Source organism: Staurois parvus, unplaced genomic scaffold (genome assembly GCF_062004578.1).
Source record: "Staurois parvus isolate SC_StPar_1 unplaced genomic scaffold, SC_StPar_1.0 ptg001642l, whole genome shotgun sequence".
In the NCBI taxonomy this organism is placed as follows: domain Eukaryota; kingdom Metazoa; phylum Chordata; class Amphibia; order Anura; family Ranidae; genus Staurois; species Staurois parvus.
In genome coordinates, this window is record NW_028319438.1 from 1,527,681 (window position 1) to 1,548,582 (window position 20,902).

The 20,902-nt window shown below is 46.5% G+C and overlaps 1 protein-coding gene across 1 annotated transcript in view; it reads left to right on the forward strand.

Moving 5' to 3' along the window:
• Positions 1-8,937: 8,937 nt before the first annotated feature.
• Positions 8,938-20,902, forward strand: part of LOC149434905 (calpain-5-like) — a 49,586-nt gene continuing 37,621 nt past the window's right edge. The window contains exons 1-3 of the mRNA XM_089663246.1: positions 8,938-10,248; positions 12,753-12,887; positions 13,005-13,216. Coding sequence (XP_089519372.1) covers positions 10,093-10,248; positions 12,753-12,887; positions 13,005-13,216 — 503 coding nt within the window. The 5' untranslated portion in view covers positions 8,938-10,092. The remainder of the gene's footprint in view (positions 10,249-12,752; positions 12,888-13,004; positions 13,217-20,902) is intronic.

The window sequence follows — 20,902 nt, forward strand, 5'->3', positions numbered from 1 at the left end:
AATGTTGCGCCATTTCTCTTTAGGCCAGTCAATGTGCTCTTTGGCAGATTGTAACCTCTTCAGCACACGTCTTTTTTCCAACAATGGGACTTTGCGGGGACTTCTTGCAGATAGCTTGGCTTCACATAGGCGTCTTCTATTTGTAACAGTACTCACAGGGAACGTCACACCTTCTTTCATCTTCCTGGAGCTGATTGTTGGCTGAGTCCGCGCCATTTTGGCTATTCTATCCATTCCAATGGTAGTTTTTCGCTTTCTTCCACGTCTTTCAGGTTTTGGTTGCCATTTTAAAGCATTTACCATCATTTTAGCTGAGCAGCCGATCATTTTCTGCACTTCTTTATATGTTTTCCCCTCTCCAATCAACTTTTTAATCAAGGTACGCTGTTCTTCTGAACAATGTCTGGAACGACCCATTTTCCTCAGAATTTCAGAGAGAAATGCACTGTAACCAGCATGTACAACATTTGCTGCCTTCCTTCCTTAAAAAAGGGCAATAATTGCCACCTGTTTTTCAAAAAATGAATGAGCTCACTAATAGAACTCCACACTGCTATTATTTTGAACATGCCCCTTTTAATGAGTGATTCAATTACACAGAATCAGCAGCATGCATGTCATGACTGTTGGGTCTGTTGGATTTCTATTACTCTACTACACCTGCTAGGAAATTATTTGCCATGTAGAAATATCATTTCTACCAAAAACAGCGATTGATCCGGTTAGTAATGTCTGACTGCTATTATTTTGAACACAACTGTATGTGCTGAGAGCAGCACATATGTCCGTGACTCACAGAAAGGTCCCGATCTCCCCGTTCGATCAGGACCTTTTCCGATCATGTGACGGCGCATCACTGTGGTCACATGACCCTAAAACCCCACCCGCCTCCCGCCTTCTGAAACTCTTAAAGGGCTTGGAGGCGCCGGCTTGAAGAGGTTAAATTGTTCAGATCATCAAACGCATTTTAATATTACACAAAGATAACCTGAGTAAATACAAAATGCAGTTTTTAAATGATGATTTCATTTGTTAAAGGAAAAAAGCTGTCTAAACCTACCTGGCCCTATGTGAAAAAGTAATTGCCCCACCTCATTGCTAAATCACGAATGAACTATGATTACCACATTTTTTTTTAAGTTAAATTTCACTTGCCTCACCCAGGCCTGATTACTGCCAGACCTGTTGAATCAAGAGATCACTTAAAGGATAAGTTCCCCTTTTTATAACATGTTATAACCTTATTCAGGGTGTAACATGTTATGAATGGACCAGCCCCCGCTCCTCCACTTTGACAGCTAGCAAGAGGAGAAGAAAAAAAAAAAGCAGGCTCCGCCCGCCGTCAGTCAATCACAGTCTTCTATGAATGAGAAAACTACAAGTCCTGACAGCCTTAGTGGCTGTCAGCTTTTAGTTCTGTCAGTATACCTGATTGCTAAATCACAAATGAACTGTGTTAACCACATTTGTTTTGTAAAACTGAGTTAAATTTCACTTGCCTCACCCAGGCCTGATTACCGCCAGACCTGTTGAATCAAGAAATCACTTAAAGGAAAAGTTCCCCTTTTTATAACATGTTATAACCTTATTCAGGGTGTAACATGTTATGAATGGACCAGCCCCCGCTCCTCCACTTTGACAGCTAGCGAGAGGAGAAGAAAAAAAAAAAAAAAGCAGGCTCTGCCCGCCGTCAGTCAATCACAGTCTTCTATGAATGAGAAAACTACAAGTCCCAACAGCCTTAGCGGCTGTCGGCTTGTAGTTCTCAACTTCCACAGTGCTGTGGTAGTTCATTGATTCCTCCTGTCAGTATACCTGATTGCCCGTACAACCCACGTTGGCAAGCAAATATACTGACAGATCTGCAGGAGACCTGCATGGCATCAGCGATCTGCTGATCTCTGGTGCAATGCTTTCCAGGCTCCTGCAACAAAAAATAATAGACGCACATTTTTTTTACCTGCAAAAAAACGTGCATTTATTATTTTTTGTCAAAAGGTGAACTTATCCTTTAACCACTTCAGCCCCAAGCCATTTCTGGCACTTTTTGTTTACATTTTAAAAACAGTATTATTTGCTGATTTCAATATTCTTAGAACCCTCCAATATTTTTTTTTTTGGGTGTGTATTTTTTTATTTTTTTTTAAAGTGGAGGCCGTAGAGAATAAAATTTAAATACCACTATGCAAATACCATGCAAAAACCACCAAATTTATTCTCTAGGGCCTCCACTTTGAAAAAAAAAAAAAACTTAATACACAACCCAAAAAGAAAAAATGTTTGAGGGTTCTAAGAATATTGAAATCAGCAAAAAATACTGATTTTAAAATGTAAACAAAAATGCCAGAATGGCTTGGAGCTGAAGTGGTTAAATAGAATCTGTCTGACAAAGTGAAGCATGCTAAACGATCTAAAAAAGCAACACAGCATACTGCGATCTAAAGAACTTAAAAAACAGATGAGAAAAAAAGTAATTGACGTGTATCAGTCTGTAAAGGGTCACCAAACCATTTCTAAGGCCAAAGCCTTAGAAATGGTTTGGTGACCCTTTACAGACTGATACACGTCAATTACTTTTTTTCTCATCTGTTTTTTAAGTTCTTTAGATCGCAGTATGCTGTGTTGCTTTTTTAGATCTTTTAGCATCCTTCACTTCACTCCAGCAAACCACGGTGAGAGCCATTATTCACAAAAGGGTTCTGCAGTGTTTTGGATCAGGAAGGGGGCAAAAACTTTTTTCACAGCACTGTACATAACATGTATTTCAGGGGACTTCATGAAGTGGAAAAATAAAGCTAGCCTCTAATTAAAATTCACACTATACTGTACATGAATCTCTAGGACATGTGTACATTGCAGTTTTCAGCCCCTGCATTTTATGAACCACAAGCTCCACAAATGCTCTCCACTGTTGAGACATTAGCATGGTGCAAACTAGTCTTTGCCTACGTCACAGGGGTAGGAAACCTGCGGCTCTCTAGCTGTTGTGGAACTACATTTCCCATGAGGCATTGCAAAGATTACAAAACTGACAGTTACAGCTATGACGTACAGAGGCATGATGGAACTTGTAGTCAGTCCTGCGGCTCTCAGGTTGCTACCCCTGTCCTAGTAGGACCTGATTCTCCACAGCCAAAACAAGCCCCAATGGGCACTAAGAGGCTGGCACTACTTTAGGATTGGCCTGATCCTGAAAGGATGTTTGCTCTTCCTAAGATCTCTTTCAGACAACTGATAAAAATGGGTGACTGACCTGTGGTTTTACTGCCCCCAAGCCGCCCACCTATCCTGTAAAATACCAGCTGGATGGGTCTGTGCACATGGCCACAACATTTGTAACTCGGGGTGCAGTTTGACGGGCACCACCACCTGTCATACATCCGTTGACTTCACTGGGGCTGTGCTGAAAACCAGTGCAATGCATGTGATTGCAGCGTGGTTGAGTGGCATTATAGGGTTAAATCAGGCATGATGAGGCGATATAATGCCTGTCAAAAGCAATCTGAACATGGATCGCTCTTCCCAGGGCACCGGACTCCACCGTGAGTGTGAAAGACACCTAAGATTGTTGCTGAATATTATATGGAAAAAGGTATTTCTGATGTACATGCACAATATATCTCTACAGTGCTGCGTATCTTGTTGGCACTATACAAATACCGGTGATGAATGTTCTCCCTGTGCCTGTGTGGGTTTCCTCCTAGTACTCCGGTTTCCTCCCACACTCAAAAGACATGCTGGTAGGTTAATTGGATCCTGTCTAAATTGGCCCTAGTATGTGTATGTATGAATGTGAGTTATTAGGGACCTTAGATCAGGAAGGAATTGTTTTGCCAGCAGGAGCAAATTGGATCATGCTTTGCTGTTTTTTGTTTTTTTTTGCCTTCCTCTGGATCAACTCTGGGTGTAGGCAGGGGCGGACTGACGACTCATGGGGCCCCTGTGTCCTTGCTCAAACACAAAAAAGCCTATGAAAAAGGTACCAGGGGCATCTCATGGGGCCCCCTAATGACCCCGGGCCCTCGGGCAGTGGCCGTGTTTCCAAATGGTCAGTCCGCCCCTGGATATAGGATTATAACTTTTTTTTTTTTTTTGATCGTTGAACTGGATGGACTTTTGTCTTTATTCAGCCAGACTAACTAACTATGTAACTATTGTACACCAGAGGCATCCCTAGGGTTGGTGTCACCCGGTGCGATAACACTTGGTGACACCCCCTCCGACAATCCCTGCAGAATGGATTGGATCTGCGGGTTGAGCATAATGGATCGGACTCCGGTCCATTATGCTCAATCCGCAGATCTGATCCATCCTGTGGGGATCCTCAACTTTCTATACAACTTACCTTTTTGTGGAGCGGGTCCGGTGTCACCCCATATAGGTTGCATGCCGATGATACCCGCAGGATGGATCGGATCTGCGGATTGAGCATAATGGATCAGAGTCCGATCCATTATGCTTCCCAATCTGCAGATCCCATCAGGATCGTCAGCTTGCTTTACAATTTACCTTTTTGTGGAGCGAATCTGATGTCACCCCGTGCGTGCCGCACCCCCCGCACCTGCCTTGGGAAGCCCCTGTTGTACACCCCTTGAGGGTTAGGGACTGATGTGGATGTACAATATATATGTAAAGCGCTGCGTAAATTGATGGCGCTATATAAGTACCTGAAATAAAAAAGAAATAAATGAAATAAATTGATGTTATGCTGCTGGTTCTGCCCAGTGCTGTTGTCCCAGGGACTATGCAGCGACCAGGGGCGGACTGACCATTTGGAAACTCGGGCACTGCCCGAGGGCCCGGGGTCAGTAGGGGGCCCCATGAGATGCCCCTGGTACCTTTTTCATAGGCTTTTTTGAGTTTGGGCAAGGACACAGGGGCCCCATGATCCCCTATTGCCCGGGGGCCCCATGAGTTGTCAGTCCGCCCCTGGGAGCGACCTTCAAATAGGTCAATCAGCCACAGCTCTAGGAACCCCTAGCAATCTCGGGAAGAACCCTGGTTAACAATGGCTGATACAGCATTCCCAGGGATCTTTTCAGCAGGAGGATGATGTCGCCCCCTGAACAACAGTTGGGGAATGGGAATGATAGTCTCTGTTTTCCCCTCTCTTTGTTTTGCACTGTTTACTGAAAGGGGAGGGCACCACGTTGAATAAGCAGACCTTACCTGAAGTGCGAGGTCCACTTTAAGTAAATAATAATGTTGTAAAACCAGGGTGTGCGCTCATACGTGTTAACTACATGAGATTCATTCAAATTCATCTTCATACAAATACAAGATGTACTAAATGGCAGTTGAGTGTAAGTGAAACAACAGTCAGAGACTGCCCCAGATACGAATGTGTAACATTTAAGGGGCTCAGTTTGCCATGGCTAAGCTGTCCTCAGGTTTCATTGGCGCCGAGATTATTAGTCCCATCTCCATTTATTTCACATCATGGCCGTTACGGCTTAGCAAACCGAGCCTCTTGTTCTGTACACCTAGGGGGTTTGCTGACACGGATCTGAAAACATTTGTAAGGGGGACTATGATTGGCTGTGTGTTGGCGCCATTTGCTTAAAGTGGTACTAAAGGCTCAAAGTTGTTTACCTTCATGCATTCTATAGATCAGGGGTCTCCAAACTTTCTAAACAAAGGGCCAGTTTACTGTCCTTCAGACTCTGAGGGGGCCAGACTGTGGCCAGTGAGAGTAGAAAATGCCCTGGGAGTAAACAATGCCCTATCGTTTGTGAGGGGAATATTGCCTCGTTGGTATTAGGGGGAAGAATGGTGCCCCATCATTGGTATCAGTGGGAGGAATAGTGCCCCATCATTGGTATCAGTGGGAGGAATAGTGCCCCATCATTGGTGTCAGTGGGAGGAATAGTGCCCCATCATTGGTGTCAGTGGGAGGAATAGTGCCCCATCATTGGTATCAGTGGGAGGAATAGTGCCCCTTCATTGGTGTCAGTGGGAAGAAACGTGTCCCATCATTGGTGTCAGTGGGAGGAATAATGCCCCATCATTGACATCAGGGGGAGGAATAGTGTCCCATCATTGGTGTCAGTAGGAAGAAACGTGTCCCATCATTGGTGTCAGTGGGAGGAATAGTGCCCCATCATTGGTATCAGAGGGAGGAATAGGGCCCCATCATTGGTGTCAGTGGGAGGAATAGTGCACCATCATTGGTGTCAGTGGGAGGAATAGTGCCCCATCATTGGTATCAGTGGGAAGAAGAGTGCCTCATTGTTGGTATCAGGGGGAAGAATGGTGCCCCATCATTGGTATCAGTGGGAAGAAGACTGCCTCATTGTTGGGGGTCAGTGGTAGGAATAGTGCCCAATTGTTGGTATCAGTGACAGGAATTATGCCCCGTTTTTTGGTGTCAGTGGACAGAATAGTGACTTGCATCAGTGAGAGGAATAGTATCCCAAGGGCCGGATAAAGGAAAAAAAGCGCCACATCCAGCCATTACGGTTTAGTAAACCGAGCCTCTTGTTCTGTACACCTAGGGGGTTTGTTGACATGGATCTGAAAACATTTGTAAGGGGGACTATGATTGGCTGTGTGTTGGCGCCAAACTGCTTAAAGTGGTAGTAAGGCTCAAGGTTGTTTACCTTCATGCATTCTATAGATCAGAAGTCTCCAAACTTTCTAAACAAAGGGCAAGTTTACTGTCCTTCAGACTCTGAGGGGGCCGGACTGTGGCCAGTGAGAGTAGAAAATGCCCTGGGAGTAAACAATGCCCTATCGTTTGTGAGAGGAATATTGCCTCATTGTTGGTATCAGGGGGAAGAATGGTGCCCCATCATTGGTGTCAGTGGGAAGAAGAGTGCCTCATTGTTGGGGGTCAGTGGTAGGAATAGTGCCCTGTTGTTGGTATCAGTGACAGAAATTATGCCCCGTTGTTGGTGTCAGTGGACAGAATAGTGACTTGCATCAGTGAGAGGAATAGTATCCCAAGGGCCGAATAAAGGAAACAAAGGGCCACATCTGGCCCCTGGGCTGCAGTTTGGAGACCACTGCTATAGTTGTAGGTTGAAAACCTTCTGTGTGCAGCATCCCCCAGGCCCCCATAATACTCACCTAAGCCCCCTCTTGATCCAGCAATGTGCACTGGAGTCTTGGCTATCCCGGGACTCCCTCACCTCTTTAGCTGAGCCAGAAGCGGGAGAAATTGGATCCTGCTGCTGTCAATCACAGCCAGTGAGCCAATGAGAAGAGAGAAAGGGAAGGGCCGAGCCGTGGCTCCATGTGTGAATGGACACACGTAGCCATGGCTGGGGAGTTTGCATTCTTGGGTGCACCTATTGCAAGCTGCTTGCTGTAGGGGCGCCCAACAGGAGGGAGGGGCCAGGAGTGCCCAAGAGAAGAAGAGTTCCACCCAGAGTTTCAGCCCCATGAAGGATTCTTGCAGTAGCAGACTACATCCACATGTTTCTACAGTGTTTACCTCCCATGCTCCGTCTCTCTGGACTCCTCCCATCCTGGCACATATATGGGCACTAACTCCACCCACTACATCACTACAAGAAGGCTTTGTCTAAAAGGGGACCTAACCAGGGGCAGACTGACAACTCATGGGGCCCCCGGGCAATAGGGATCATGGGGCCCATGTGTCCTTGCCCAAACTCAAAAAAGCCTATGAAAAAGGTACCAGGGGCATCTCATGGGGCCCCCTTCTGACCCCGGGCCCTCAGGCAGTGCCCGAGTTTCCAAATGGTCAGTCCGCCCTTGGACCTAACACCCAATTGCATAATTCCCTATTACCACATTATTTTGGGACAGAGCCACGTAGTGACAGACTAACTAACTGCACATGTCTACATGTTGGTGGGGCCAAAAAGACACTGTAAGGAGAAGATTCAAAATAACGAGGTAGAATAGAAGGACTGGGTTAGGAAAATGGGGGAAGCACAAAAAAACAACATTGAAGAACATTTGCAAATGGGATTTGGCATGGTTATGTTGTTCACTTATGGTGTGTGGAGTCGTATACTTTTACTTAATGATGTTATATTCTGTTTACTATTGTGTCTAATCTTCTGCTTTATCTCCACTGCACCCTGTCTGTCTTTTGACCTTTGTCCACCTGTGTGCGATACCATTTACCTTTCCTTCCTTCTCTCCCAGAATTTAATAGCATGTTTCATTTTCTCACCCTGCCTAACCCTTCGTACTTTACTGTTCAGAGGGCTCTTCTCTTCTCAACTGGTGGCTTTTAGCACCACGATCTTAGCACTGGTAGGCCTGGGAACAGAAAAGGTTGATATATCACCACTCATTCCCCCTCTGTTCAATCCTTTCCTCTCCTCCTCTGTCTTGGCATGACCATCCTCCTCCATCTTTTCTGCATAACTGCCCTCTTACCCTCCTGCCACCACACTATTCTCCTTCTAGCCTAGCTTTATCTTCCATATATACTTCCTCTGCACTGCCATCCTCACTCTCCTCATCCTCTGCCCTGGCATCATCACACTCCACATCCTCTTCCTTAGATTCACCACTCTCCTCATCCTCTTCCTTAGATTCACCACTCTCCTCATCCTTTTTCTTAGATTCATCACTCTCCTCATCCTCTGCCCTGGCATCACCACTCTCCTCATCCTCTACCTTGGAATCACCAATCTCCTCCTCTTCCTTAGATTCATCACTCTCCTCATCCTCTGCCCCGGCATCACCACTCTCCTCATCCTCTATTTTGGAATCACAGATCTCCTCATCCTCTTCCTTTAAATCATCACTCTCCTCATCCTCTTCCTTGGAATCACCACTCTCCTCATTCTTTGACCTGGAATCACCACTCTTCTTATCCTCTGCCCTGGTCTTGACCTCTGACTTAACATGTCCACCCTAATCTGGCACCTTTACTCTCTTCCTCTTGGGTCCTGGCATCTTCCTTGCTCTCCTCCCTCTTTTTCATGGCATTAATAGTTACCTCTTCCTCCCTCTGACATCTTTACTTTCCTTCTTTTGGATCCTGACATCACCTGTCCTCTGCTCCCATTGTGACTTGATACCTCTACGCTTCTCCTGCTTTACCCTGGTATCACCACTTTTCTCTACGTGTCTTGGCATTAATAGTTACCTCTACCACTGTCAGGCATATTTATTCTTTTCCTCTTGGGTCCTGGCATCTTCTCTGCCCCCTTTTTGTCCTTACACAAATACTCATCACTTCCTCTATCTAGCATCTTCACTTTTGGGTCCTGGCATCACCTCTCCCCTGCTCCCCCTCTCTCTTGGTACTGATTCATTCTCTTGCTCTGCCTTGGTATCACCACTCTTTTCACTGTGCCCTGGCATTGATTGTCATCTCTTCTTCTCTCTGGTATCTTTACTTTCCTTCTCTTGTGTCCTTTCATCACCTCTCCTTTGCTCCTTTTCTCTCTTGGTGCGTCTATGCTTTGCCTGCTCTGTCCTGGTATCACCACTCTTATCAGTATTACCTGGCATGAATAGTCATCTCTTCCTCTACCTGGAACCTTCACCTTCCTCTACCTGGCACCTTCACTTTCCTCCTCTTCAGTCCTGGCATCTTCCTCACTCTCCTCCATTTTTGTGTTGGCCTTAATAGTTACCTCTTCCTCTCTCTGGCTTCTCCACTTTCCTACTCTTGGATCCTGGCATCATCTCTCCTCTGCTGCCCAGTGCTCACCAACTTGGTACTTCTACGTTCTGCTTGCTGTGTTCTGGTGTCACCTGTCTCCTCTCATTCTCTGTCTCTGTGTGTCTTTAAAAAACATTTTCTCAATACCCTCAATGAGTTGCTGCCTCAATTTTATTCTTTGTTGGGTGTTGCTGTCTTTTCATGAAAACAGGCTTGGCAGGTTCTCTTGTGCACCACACCCGACAACACCTCTGTGACTGATGTTAAGCAGAAGCTTTAATCTTCCTAAATGGATCTGCTGAGGCTATACTCTGATTCCTAGGACCAGCTTGGCCATACAAACTCTGGAATTAATTCATGGCCTTAATGGTTGGATGTGGAGGGACAGCGGAGCCCCTGAGGATAATAAAAGGAGCTACAGACTGATTGCAACCCAACGTGCTGCCACAGAGACCTATCTGACATTTCCTATAACCCGGAGGTGGTGAGCATTCATCACCATGGTCATTCACTACCAGGACCAGCATTATGACCGGCTTAAAAACCTGTGTCTTCGCCAAAGCCGTGTTTTTGAGGATCCCTACTTCCCATCAAATGACCGGTCCCTGTACTACAGCCAGAGTCCCCCCAGGGTGGTGGAGTGGAAGCGACCTCAGGTAATGTTATGTACTTTGTCTACAATTTAGTTACCATATTGCATAGGTTAGTGGATCTATGTGCTAAAACACGTAAACTGGGTATACACTAGTAGAATCCCGATTGAAAATTTGTACGAAAATTCTCAGAACATTCAAATGTCCTTCGAAAGCAGTTCGCTTTTACCATTCGATTTAGGAATGAAAGGATTTTTACCAAACTAAAGCCACATGCATTGTTACCCTAGGTTCACATCTGTGCTGGTGGTGCCACTGCGGATCCGCACGAAAATCCGTGCAGCCGCACCACCCGCACAGAGAATTGCGGACCCGCGGGTGGGTGCCATTAGTTATAATGGCACGCAACCCGCACTGGGAAACGCAACCGTACTGGGAACCGAGGTTCTCTTGTGGGCTGCGTTTTCCAAAGAAGTGCAGGGACTTCTTCCCTGCGTGTCATGGGCACGGGAGTCTATTCAAATGAATGGGCTTTTGTGCCCGTGCAAAACGCGGCCCACACAACCGCATAGGGGTGAGGGTCCTTTCGCACGGGCTGCTTAACTGTGGCCCCATGTAGGAGCGTGTTTTCGCGCCACCTAATGTCCTAATATGATATGCAGGTGCAGGGGCGGACTGACAACTCATGGGGTCCTGAGGAATAGGACGCTGGCTTGGGCATGTGCGTGACCCTGTGCATGCTCGTGCTGGGAAAACATGGACATGCATGGGGCCCAAAGTGAACTAGAAATTCGTACATGCAAGAAAAAATTCCATCTTACTCTTTTGAAACGTCCAGAGGCCCAACGATGAGGAAAATGAATGAACGTTCTTACAATGAAAACCAAGTCTACTAGTATACCTAGCTTTGGGTGGGGAGCTATTGGGAAGAGAGATGCATCCTCCACCCAAAATTTCAATATGAGGTTTGGCAGACTTCTCCTTTAAAATGAAACTCTAACTTTGGGCAGAAGACACTTGTAGAAACTCAGAAATAACAAATATATTTTCCTTTTCTAAAAAAGATTTTTTTTTTGCCTTAATCACTTCAAGTCCAGACTTTCACCCCCTTCCTGCCCTGGCCAATTTTCAGCGCTATCACACTTTGAATGACAATTGCGCAGTCGTGCAACCCATGTACCCATGTGAATTGTTTAGCATTTTGTTGAGACAGATAAAACTTTATTTTGGTGGTATTTATTCACCACTGGAATTTTTGTTTTTTTTTTGCTATATAAATGAAAAAGTCCAAAAATTTAAAAAAAGTGTTTTTCTTATAAAATTTTGCAAATAAATAACATTTCTTCATAAATCCTGGCCAAAATGTATTCAGTTAAATTTTTAGTCAAACAATAAACCAAATTAGTTTATAACCAAAAATTATAATTTTTCAAAATTCTTTCTTACATTTTTATTTTATTTTTTATATTATTTTTTTTTTTTGGGGGGGGGTTACATACTGTCACCCTAGCAGTACATTGTCACCATGGTGACACTGTACTACTTGTGGGGGGTGATGAAGATTTATTTTTTTTTTACACTTTTTTACCAAAAAGGCTGTAAAAGCAATCATTTCTCCTTCTCTCTGGCTGCATTCTTGCAGCCATTGAGAAATACTGTGTGAGCTGTGATTGGTCACAGCTTGTCACTTGGTACAAGGCTGTTGTGAATAGCCCTGTACCATGTGATCTCTGTGATCATTCACAGATTTCACACGTAGTAAGCAAGATGTGATCACTGATTGGCCAATCAGTGATCACATGATTGGGACCTCACACAGAGGTCCCGTACAATGATCGGTGTTCTGCTGTGTCCTCCGGAAAGCAGGATCCGGGGAGACCAGATATAGTGAATGCAGGGTTTGGGGAGACCAGATATAGGGAATGCAGGGTCCGGGGAAACCAGATATAGTGAATGCGGGGTCCGGGGAGACCGGATATAGTGAATGCGGGGTCCGGGGAGACCAGGTATAGTGAATGCGGGGTCCGGGGAGACCGGGTATAGTGAATGCAGGATCCGGGGAGACCGGGTATAGTGAATGCAGGGTCCGGGGAGACCGGATATAGTGAATGTGGGGTCCGGGGAGAGCTGATATAGTGAATGCAGGGTCCGGGGAGACCGGGTATAGTGAATGCGGGGTCCGGGGAGACCGGATATAGTGAATGCAGGGTCCGGGGAGACCGGATATAGTGAATGCGGGGTCCGGGGAGACCGGATATAGTGAATGCGGGGTCCGGGGAGACCGGATATAGTGAATGCGGGGTCCGGGGAGACCGGATATAGTGAATGCGGGGTCCGGGGAGACCGGATATAGTGAATACAGGGTCCGGGGAGACCAGATATAGTGAATGCGGGTCCGGGGAGACCAGATATAGTGAATGCAGGGTCCTGGGAGACCAGATATAGTGAATGCAGGGTCCGGGGAGACCAGATATAGTGAATGCGGGGTCCGGGGTTTAGTAACCCTTTAGGTGTCCTGAATAAAATTAGCAGGCAACTGTCACAATAATTTGCTGCCTTTGTTTCAGGATCTGGTAAGAGCACCCCGCCTGTTTTCCGCCAGAGGCATCAGTCCACGTGACCTGCAGCAAGGCAGTCTGGGTAATTGCTGGTTTGTGGCAGCTGCATCTTGTCTAGCTAAAGACCCCTTGATATGGAAGAAGGTGAGTATTTGCCCTTTAAAAATGTCCTGATGGTAATATAATTCCTTTTTGGCCAATGGTTCAAAGCACAAGGCCACTGAAGAGTTCTTTTAAGTCTACATTTACCTTCTTTTCCAGGTCATACCTTCCCCCAAGAAGCAGGAATGGCCCAGCCCTGGAGGTGCCCCTCACTGTGGGATCTTCAGGTTCAGATTCTGGCGTTTCGGCCGCTGGGTAGAAGTCGTTATCGATGATCGATTGCCGACATCTGGTGGAGAGTTAATTTTTTGCAGACCTGACCGCAAGTGTGATGCATTCTGGTGTTCGCTGCTCGAAAAAGCCTATGCCAAGTAAGGTCCTTCCTATCTCAGCCTTGGTGTCCTGTTTATATCTGTCTTTACGATTATTTTTTCTTCTTAATGGTTGTTGCTGTTAAAGGAGAAGTTTGAGGTTCTTAAAAAAAAAAAAAAGAAAAAAAAATCCATACTCGCCTCCATGCTGCAGCATCACTGTGATGCTGCAGCTGTCCTCCGCCAGCCCTAAGCCCAAGAACTAAGCGATCACATGACTGTTGATCACTCATTTCTCAGTCAGCTTCGAGCAGAGAGCGGTGACTGTCAGTCAGTGCTCTCTGCTCTGCCTCTCCACCGGGCTGGAAAGGGGGCAGACACAGATGACTTCGGCTCTTAGAGGCTGAGCCAGCTGTCAATCGGGCAGCTAAGTGGATCCCAACAATATGGTCAGGATCCTTCCAGGGACTTAAAGCTGATTCACACATGTGCGCTGCAGATTGAAGCTCAGATTTCACAGCTAATTGATACAGTAGTTGTTCAGCGGTTCATTTCAGGTTCAGGACAGGATTAACTCAGGATCTTGTTCACACACATGCGGTTTAGAAACGGTTCCCATAGAAGTCAATAGTTTGTAATCTGCACCTGAACTGGACTGCACTGCTCAGAAATTGTACAGGACTCTTTTTCAATCTGCACTGAACATGTGAACAGGCACTGGACATATGTGAACAGGCACCATAGGAAGCAATGTTTTTTCACATGTCATGCGGATTGGATGCGGTTCAAACCACATCCAATCCACATATATGTGATCGGGCACTGAAGCGGCTCTATGATATCAGCCAACAGAGGGTTTTAGCCTGTTGGCTGATTCTGGGTCACAGGAGAGCACAAGCAGTTGTGGCATGTTGGTGTGTCAATTATGGGGTTAAAGTGATCCGTATGTGGACAGCTTTTCAGAGATCCGATGGTTTACATTAGACACAGTCATTCATTTTCAACTTTCAGTTCATTGTCAATACATTGTAAAAAAAGAAAAAAAAAAGTATACTGTGCGCTGCCGGGTGTGTCTGGCTTACACATACCACACAGCCTGAGGCTCCATTCACACTAGGGCGTTTTTCAGCTCCGTGCTCAAACGCTCAACAACCAAACTCCAATTCATTTCTATGGCCCCTGTTCACATATGAGTGTTTCTTCGCCTATAGCTCATAAAAGTACTTGCGCTACTTTTCAGGAAGATCTGGGTGTTTTGTCCCCATAGACTTGAATGGAAAATGCCCGAACATGGGAAATTAGCATTTTTCAGGCATTTTCAGCTCAAACAGCAGCTTACTTGGCAGACAGATCTGGAATTTTTGTCCCCATACACTTGAATGAAAATGCCTAAACAGGAGAAATTAGCGTTTTTTCAGGCGTTTTTTCAGCTCAAACAGCAGCTTAATTTTTAGGCAGATCTGGGAATGTTGTCCACATAGACTTGAATGGAAAATGCCAGAACATGGGAAATGAGCATTTTTCAGGCATTTTCAGCTCAAACAGCAGCTTACTTGTCAGACAGATCTGGACATTTTGTCTCCATAGACTTGAATGGAAAACGCCCGAACGGGGGAAATGAGCATTTTTCCAGGCGTTTGCAACTCAAACAGCAGCTATTTCTACTGGCCACAGCAAAAACGCCTGTAATATTTGCAAATCTGCTCAAAAAAACTCTTAGACGCCTGGGAAAAAATGCCTGAAAAAAACGTTCAGCTCAGTGTGAATGGAGCCTGAGACAATAGTGAGGTGCTAGTCCAGCTTATCCAATTAGAAAATGGTGTTAGTGCCATCGCCAACGTCACCCGGCTTTCCACTGGCCTGTCCTCTGTGTGACATCAGGCATCGCAAACGTCATCCGGCTTTCCACTGGCCTGGCCTCTGTGTGACGTCATGCAGCAGGCATCGCCAACGTCATCTGGCTTTCCACTGGCCTGGCCTCTGTGTGACGTCATGCAGCAGGCATCGCCAACGTCATCTGGCTTTCTACTGGCCTGGCTTCTGTGTGACGTCATGCAGCAGGCATCGCCAACATCATCTGGCTTTCCACTGGCCTGGACTCTGTGTGACGTCATGCAGCAGGGAGGAAGCGGGGGGATCAGAATACAGAGGCGCATAGTACAGGGGACACAGGAAAAAGCCTGTTAGGAGCCTAATGCCGGAAAAAGTATTCCAGCACTGGCTCTGGGACACAATCTGAATTCCCAGGATGTTGGGATTTTATTGAAATCCCGGGGCAGTTCAGCAGAATTGGCTATGGTTGGGGGTATATTTTTTTTTTTTTGTTTTTTTTTTCATACTATGGCACACTTACCTAGCAAAGTGATCCCCCCCAGATATGCTGGTGCTTCAATCTTCCAGGTATGTAGTGTTGACTGATTGGGCCATGATGACGTAATTCCTGCACATGTACAGGGAGAAGCATTTACGATGGAAGAGACATACAGTGCAAAGTCTGCTCTGCCATAAAAAACTACCTGTCAGGTTTACTTCCACTTTATATATAGTCCTAGTCTATGGACCGTATACATTGCACATGTTCACCGCAGTCCTTCTACTACTACCGGGCTACTCAGTAACCAGTCTGGACTATGCAAGGACTCACCCATGTGACAAAACAAACAAGGGTCTAAGAGTTGGTGTCATTTTAAACCTCATACTTATATACAGCTAGGCCCATATATATTTGGACACAGGCACAATTTTGGATTTTTTCAGGTATTTGCCAAAACCTATTCAAGCTATAGTTCTATAATAGATATGGGCTGAAAGTGCACACTCAGGTTTAATTTGAGGGTATGTACATCCAAATTGGAGGAAGGGTTTAGGAATTACAGCTGTTAAGAGGAGCCAACCCCCCTATTTCAAGGGACCAAAAGTAATTGGACATTTGAATCAAAAGCTGTTTCATGGCCAGGTGTGGGCTATTCCTTCATCAATTAAGCAGGTAAAAGGTGTGGAGTTGATTCTAAGCCAGATTAGAAGTTGCCATAAAACATCTAAAAAAGCCAGACAAGTTCTAGAAAAGCATTCTTTGGATGGATGAAACTAAGATGAATCTGTAGCAGAATGACGGGAAGAAAAAAGTGTGGAGAAGGCTTGGAACAGCTCATGATCCAAAGCAAACAACGTCCTCTGTAAAACATGGTGGAGGCAGTGTGATGACATGGGCATGCATGGCTTCCAGTGGCACTGAGTCATTGGTGTTTATTGATGATGTGACAGAAGACAGGAGCAGCTGGATGAATTCTGCAGTGTTTACAGATATACTGTCAGCCCAGATTCAACCGAATGCAGCAAAGTTGATTGGACGGCGCTTCACAGTACAGACGGACAATTATCCAAAACACACTGCAAAAACAACCCAGGAGCTTTTGAAGGAAAAGAAGTGGAATATTCTGCAATGGCCGAGTCAATCACCTGATCTCAACCCAATTGAGGATGCATTTCACTTGCTGAAGGCAAAACTAAAGGCAGAAAGACCCACAAACAAAGAACAACTGAAGACGGCTGCAGATAGAGCCTGGCAAAGCATCAGAAAGGAGGAAACCCAGTCTTTGGTAATGTCCTTGGGTTCCAGACTTCAGGCAAAGCATCAGAAAGGAGGAAACCCAGTCTTTGGTAATGTCCATGGGTTCCAGACTTCAGGCAAAGCATCAGAAAGGAGGAAACCCAGTCTTTGGTAATGTCCTTGGGTTCCAGACTTCAGGCAAAGCATCAGAAAGGAGGAAACCCAGTCTTTGGTAATGTCCATGGGTTCCAGACTTCAGGCGAAGCATCAGAAAGGAGGAAAACCAGTCTTTGGTAATGTCCATGGGTTCCAGACTTCAGGCGAAGCATCAGAAAGGAGGAAACCCAGTCTTTGGTAATGTCCATGGGTTCCAGACTTCAGGCGAAGCATCAGAAAGGAGGAAACCCAGTCTTTGGTAATGTCCATGGGTTCCAGACTTCAGGTGATGCATCAGAAAGGAGGAATCCCAGTCTTTGGTAATGTCCATGGGTTCCAGACTTCAGGCGAAGCATCAGAAAGGAGGAAACCCAGTCTTTGGTAATGCCCATGGGTTCCAGACTTCAGGCGAAGCATCAGAAAGGAGGAATCCCAGTCTTTGGTCATGTCCATGGGTTCCAGACTACAGGCAGTCATTGCCAGTAAAGGATTCTCAACAAAATATTACAAATGAACATTTTATTTCTGATTATATTCATTTGTCCAAATACATTTGAGCCCCTGAAAATGGAGGGACTGTGTATACAAATGGATGGAGTTCCTAAAATTTGTACTTGATTTTTATGTTCAACCCCTTGTATTAAAGCTGAAAGTCTGCACTTCACATTCATTTGGATTGTTTTAATTAATTTATTCTGGTGGCATACAGAGCCAAACGTATGATGATTGTGCCTGTGTCCAGATATATATGGACCTCACTGTATATGCATTGCTGTCCAGTTACCGTATTTCTATTTTACAAGAAATGGAACAAAGTAAAAACATATTGAAAACCATTTTTGTTTTGTTTAGCATAGGAGAAGTTAAAACGCCAGTGGCTTTTTTTTTTTTTTTGGTTTTTGTTTTTTTTGCAGCGATATATAGGAGATTTCACTTCACTTCCTGACTGGGAGACCCAACAGGAAGTGAGAAGAATCAACTCCAAACTCAGTCATGCAGTCAGTAGGGGGAACGTTTCACAGCAAGAGCTAAGATGGGATGTGAGGTGTTTGCGATGGTTCATTTATACTTGTGTGTGTTACCTAAAAATGCAGACAGTTAATATCTATGCGCTGCAGCCTACCTTACCTCTCTCCCCTGAGGCACGCTGTGCTCCCATACGCTGAACCCTACATCTGTCCCCTGCGACACACAGTGCTCCCATACTCTGAACCCTACATCTGTACCCTGTAGCATGCAGTGCTCCCATACTCTGAACCCTACATCTGTCCCCTGCGACACACAGTGCTCCCATACTCTGAACCCCCTTCATCTGTACTCTGCGACACACAGTGCTCCCATACTCTGAACCCTACATCTGTCCCCTGCGACACACAGTGCTCCCATACTCTGAACCCCCTTCATCTGTACTCTGCGACACACAGTGCTCCCATACTCTGAACCCCCTTCATCTGTACTCTGCGACACACTGTGCTCCCATACTCTGAACCCCCTTCATCTGTACTCTGCGACACACTGTGCTCCCATACTCTGAACCCCCTTCATCTGTACTCTGCGACACACTGTGCTCCCATACTCTGAAACCTATATCCGTACCCTGCGACACACAGTGCTCCCATACGCTGAACCTTACATCTGTACCCTACGACACACTGTGCTCCCATACGCTGAACCCTACATCTGTCCCCTGCGACACACTGTGCTCCCATACTTTGAATCCTACATCTGTCCCCTGCGACACACTGTGCTCCCATACCCTGAACCCTACATCTGTCCCCTGCGACACACTGTGCTCCCATACTCTGAACCCTACATCTGTCCCCTGCGACACGCTGTGCTTCCATACTTTGAACCCTGCCTCTGTACCCTACGACACACTGTGCTCCCATACTTTGAATCCTACATCTGTCCCCTGCGACACACTGTGCTCCCATACTTTGAATCCTACATCTGTCCCCTGCGACACACTGTGCTCCCATACTCTGAACCCTACATCTGTCCCCTGCAACACACTGTGCTCCCATACTCTGAACCCTACATCTGTCCCCTGCGACACGCTGTGCTTCCATACTTTGAACCCTGCCTCTGTACCCTACGACACACTGTGCTCCCATACGCTGAACCCTACATCTGTCCCCTGCGACACACTGTGCTCCCATACTTTGAATCCTACATCTGTCCCCTGCGACACACTGTGCTCCCATACCCTGAACCCTACATCTGTCCCCTGCGACACACTGTGCTCCCATACCCTGAACCCTACATCTGTCCCCTGCGACACACTGTGCTCCCATACCCTGAACCCTACATCTGTCCCCTGCGACACACTGTGCTCCCATACCCTGAACCCTACATCTGTCCCCTGCGACACACTGTGCTCCCATACTTTGAATCCTACATCTGTCCCCTGCGACACACTGTGCTCCCATACCCTGAACCCTACATCTGTCCCCTGCGACACACTGTGCTCCCATACCCTGAACCCTACATCTGTCCCCTGCGACACACTGTGCTCCCATACTCTGAACCCTACATCTGTCCCCTGCGACACGCTGTGCTTCCATACTTTGAATCCTACAGCTGTACCCTACGACACACTGTGCTCCCATACTTTGAATCCTACAGCTGTCCCCTGCGACACACTGTGCTCCCATACTTTGAATCCTACATCTGTCCCCTGCGACACACTGTGCTCCCATACTTTGAATCCTACATCTGTCCCCTGCGACACACTGTGCTCCCATACTTTGAATCCTACATCTGTCCCCTGCGACACACTGTGCTCCCATACTTTGAATCCTACATCTGTCCCCTGCGACACACTGTGCTCCCATACTCTGAACCCTACATCTGTCCCCTGCGACACGCTGTGCTTCCATACTTTGAATCCTACAGCTGTACCCTACGACACACTGTGCTCCCATACTTTGAATCCTACAGCTGTCCCCTGCGACACACTGTGCTCCCATACCCTGAACCCTACATCTGTCCCCTGCGACACACTGTGCTCCCATACTTTGAATCCTACATCTGTCCCCTGCGACACACTGTGCTCCCATACCCTGAACCCTACATCTGTCCCCTGCGACACACTGTGCTCCCATACCCTGAACCCTACATCTGTCCCCTGCGACACACTGTGCTCCCATACTCTGAACCCTACATCTGTCCCCTGCGACACGCTGTGCTTCCATACTTTGAACCCTGCCTCTGTACCCTACGACACACTGTGCTCCCATACTTTGAATCCTACAGCTGTCCCCTGCGACACACTGTGCTCCCATACTTTGAATCCTACATCTGTCCCCTGCGACACACTGTGCTCCCATACTTTGAATCCTACATCTGTCCCCTGCGACACACTGTGCTCCCATACTTTGAATCCTACAGCTGTCCCCTGCGACACACTGTGCTCCCATACTTTGAATCCTACATCTGTCCCCTGCGACACACTGTGCTCCCATACTTTGAATCCTACATCTGTCCCCTGCGACACACTGTGCTCCCATACTTTGAATCCTACATCTGTCCCCTGCGACACACTGTGCTCCCATACTTTGAATCCTACATCTGTCCCCTGCGACACACTGTGCTCCCATACTTTGAATCCTACATCTGTACCCTACAACACACTGTGCTCCCATACTTTGAATCCTACATCTGTACCCTGCGACACACTGTGCTCCCATACTTTGAACCCTACATCTGTACCCTGCAGCACTCCCATACTCTGATCCCTACATCTGTACCCTGCAGCACTCCCATACTTTGAACCCTACATCTGTATCCTGCGGCATGCAGTGCTCCCATACTCCGACCCCTACCTCTGTCCCCCGCCCATGTGCGATGATTCCATCATTTGAACTGTACGGCGTCACAATTGATCATTCTGTTAACAGAAATCTTTCCTGATCTAGTATGCAGACTATCATTGCTGACCTCCTACTGAAAATGCAAGCGTCGTGCCCTGGCTTCCGTACTGTGGAAGCCGCTGACCAGAGCCATGTATGGGGCACAGCACTTGGAAGGGCAACGAGCCA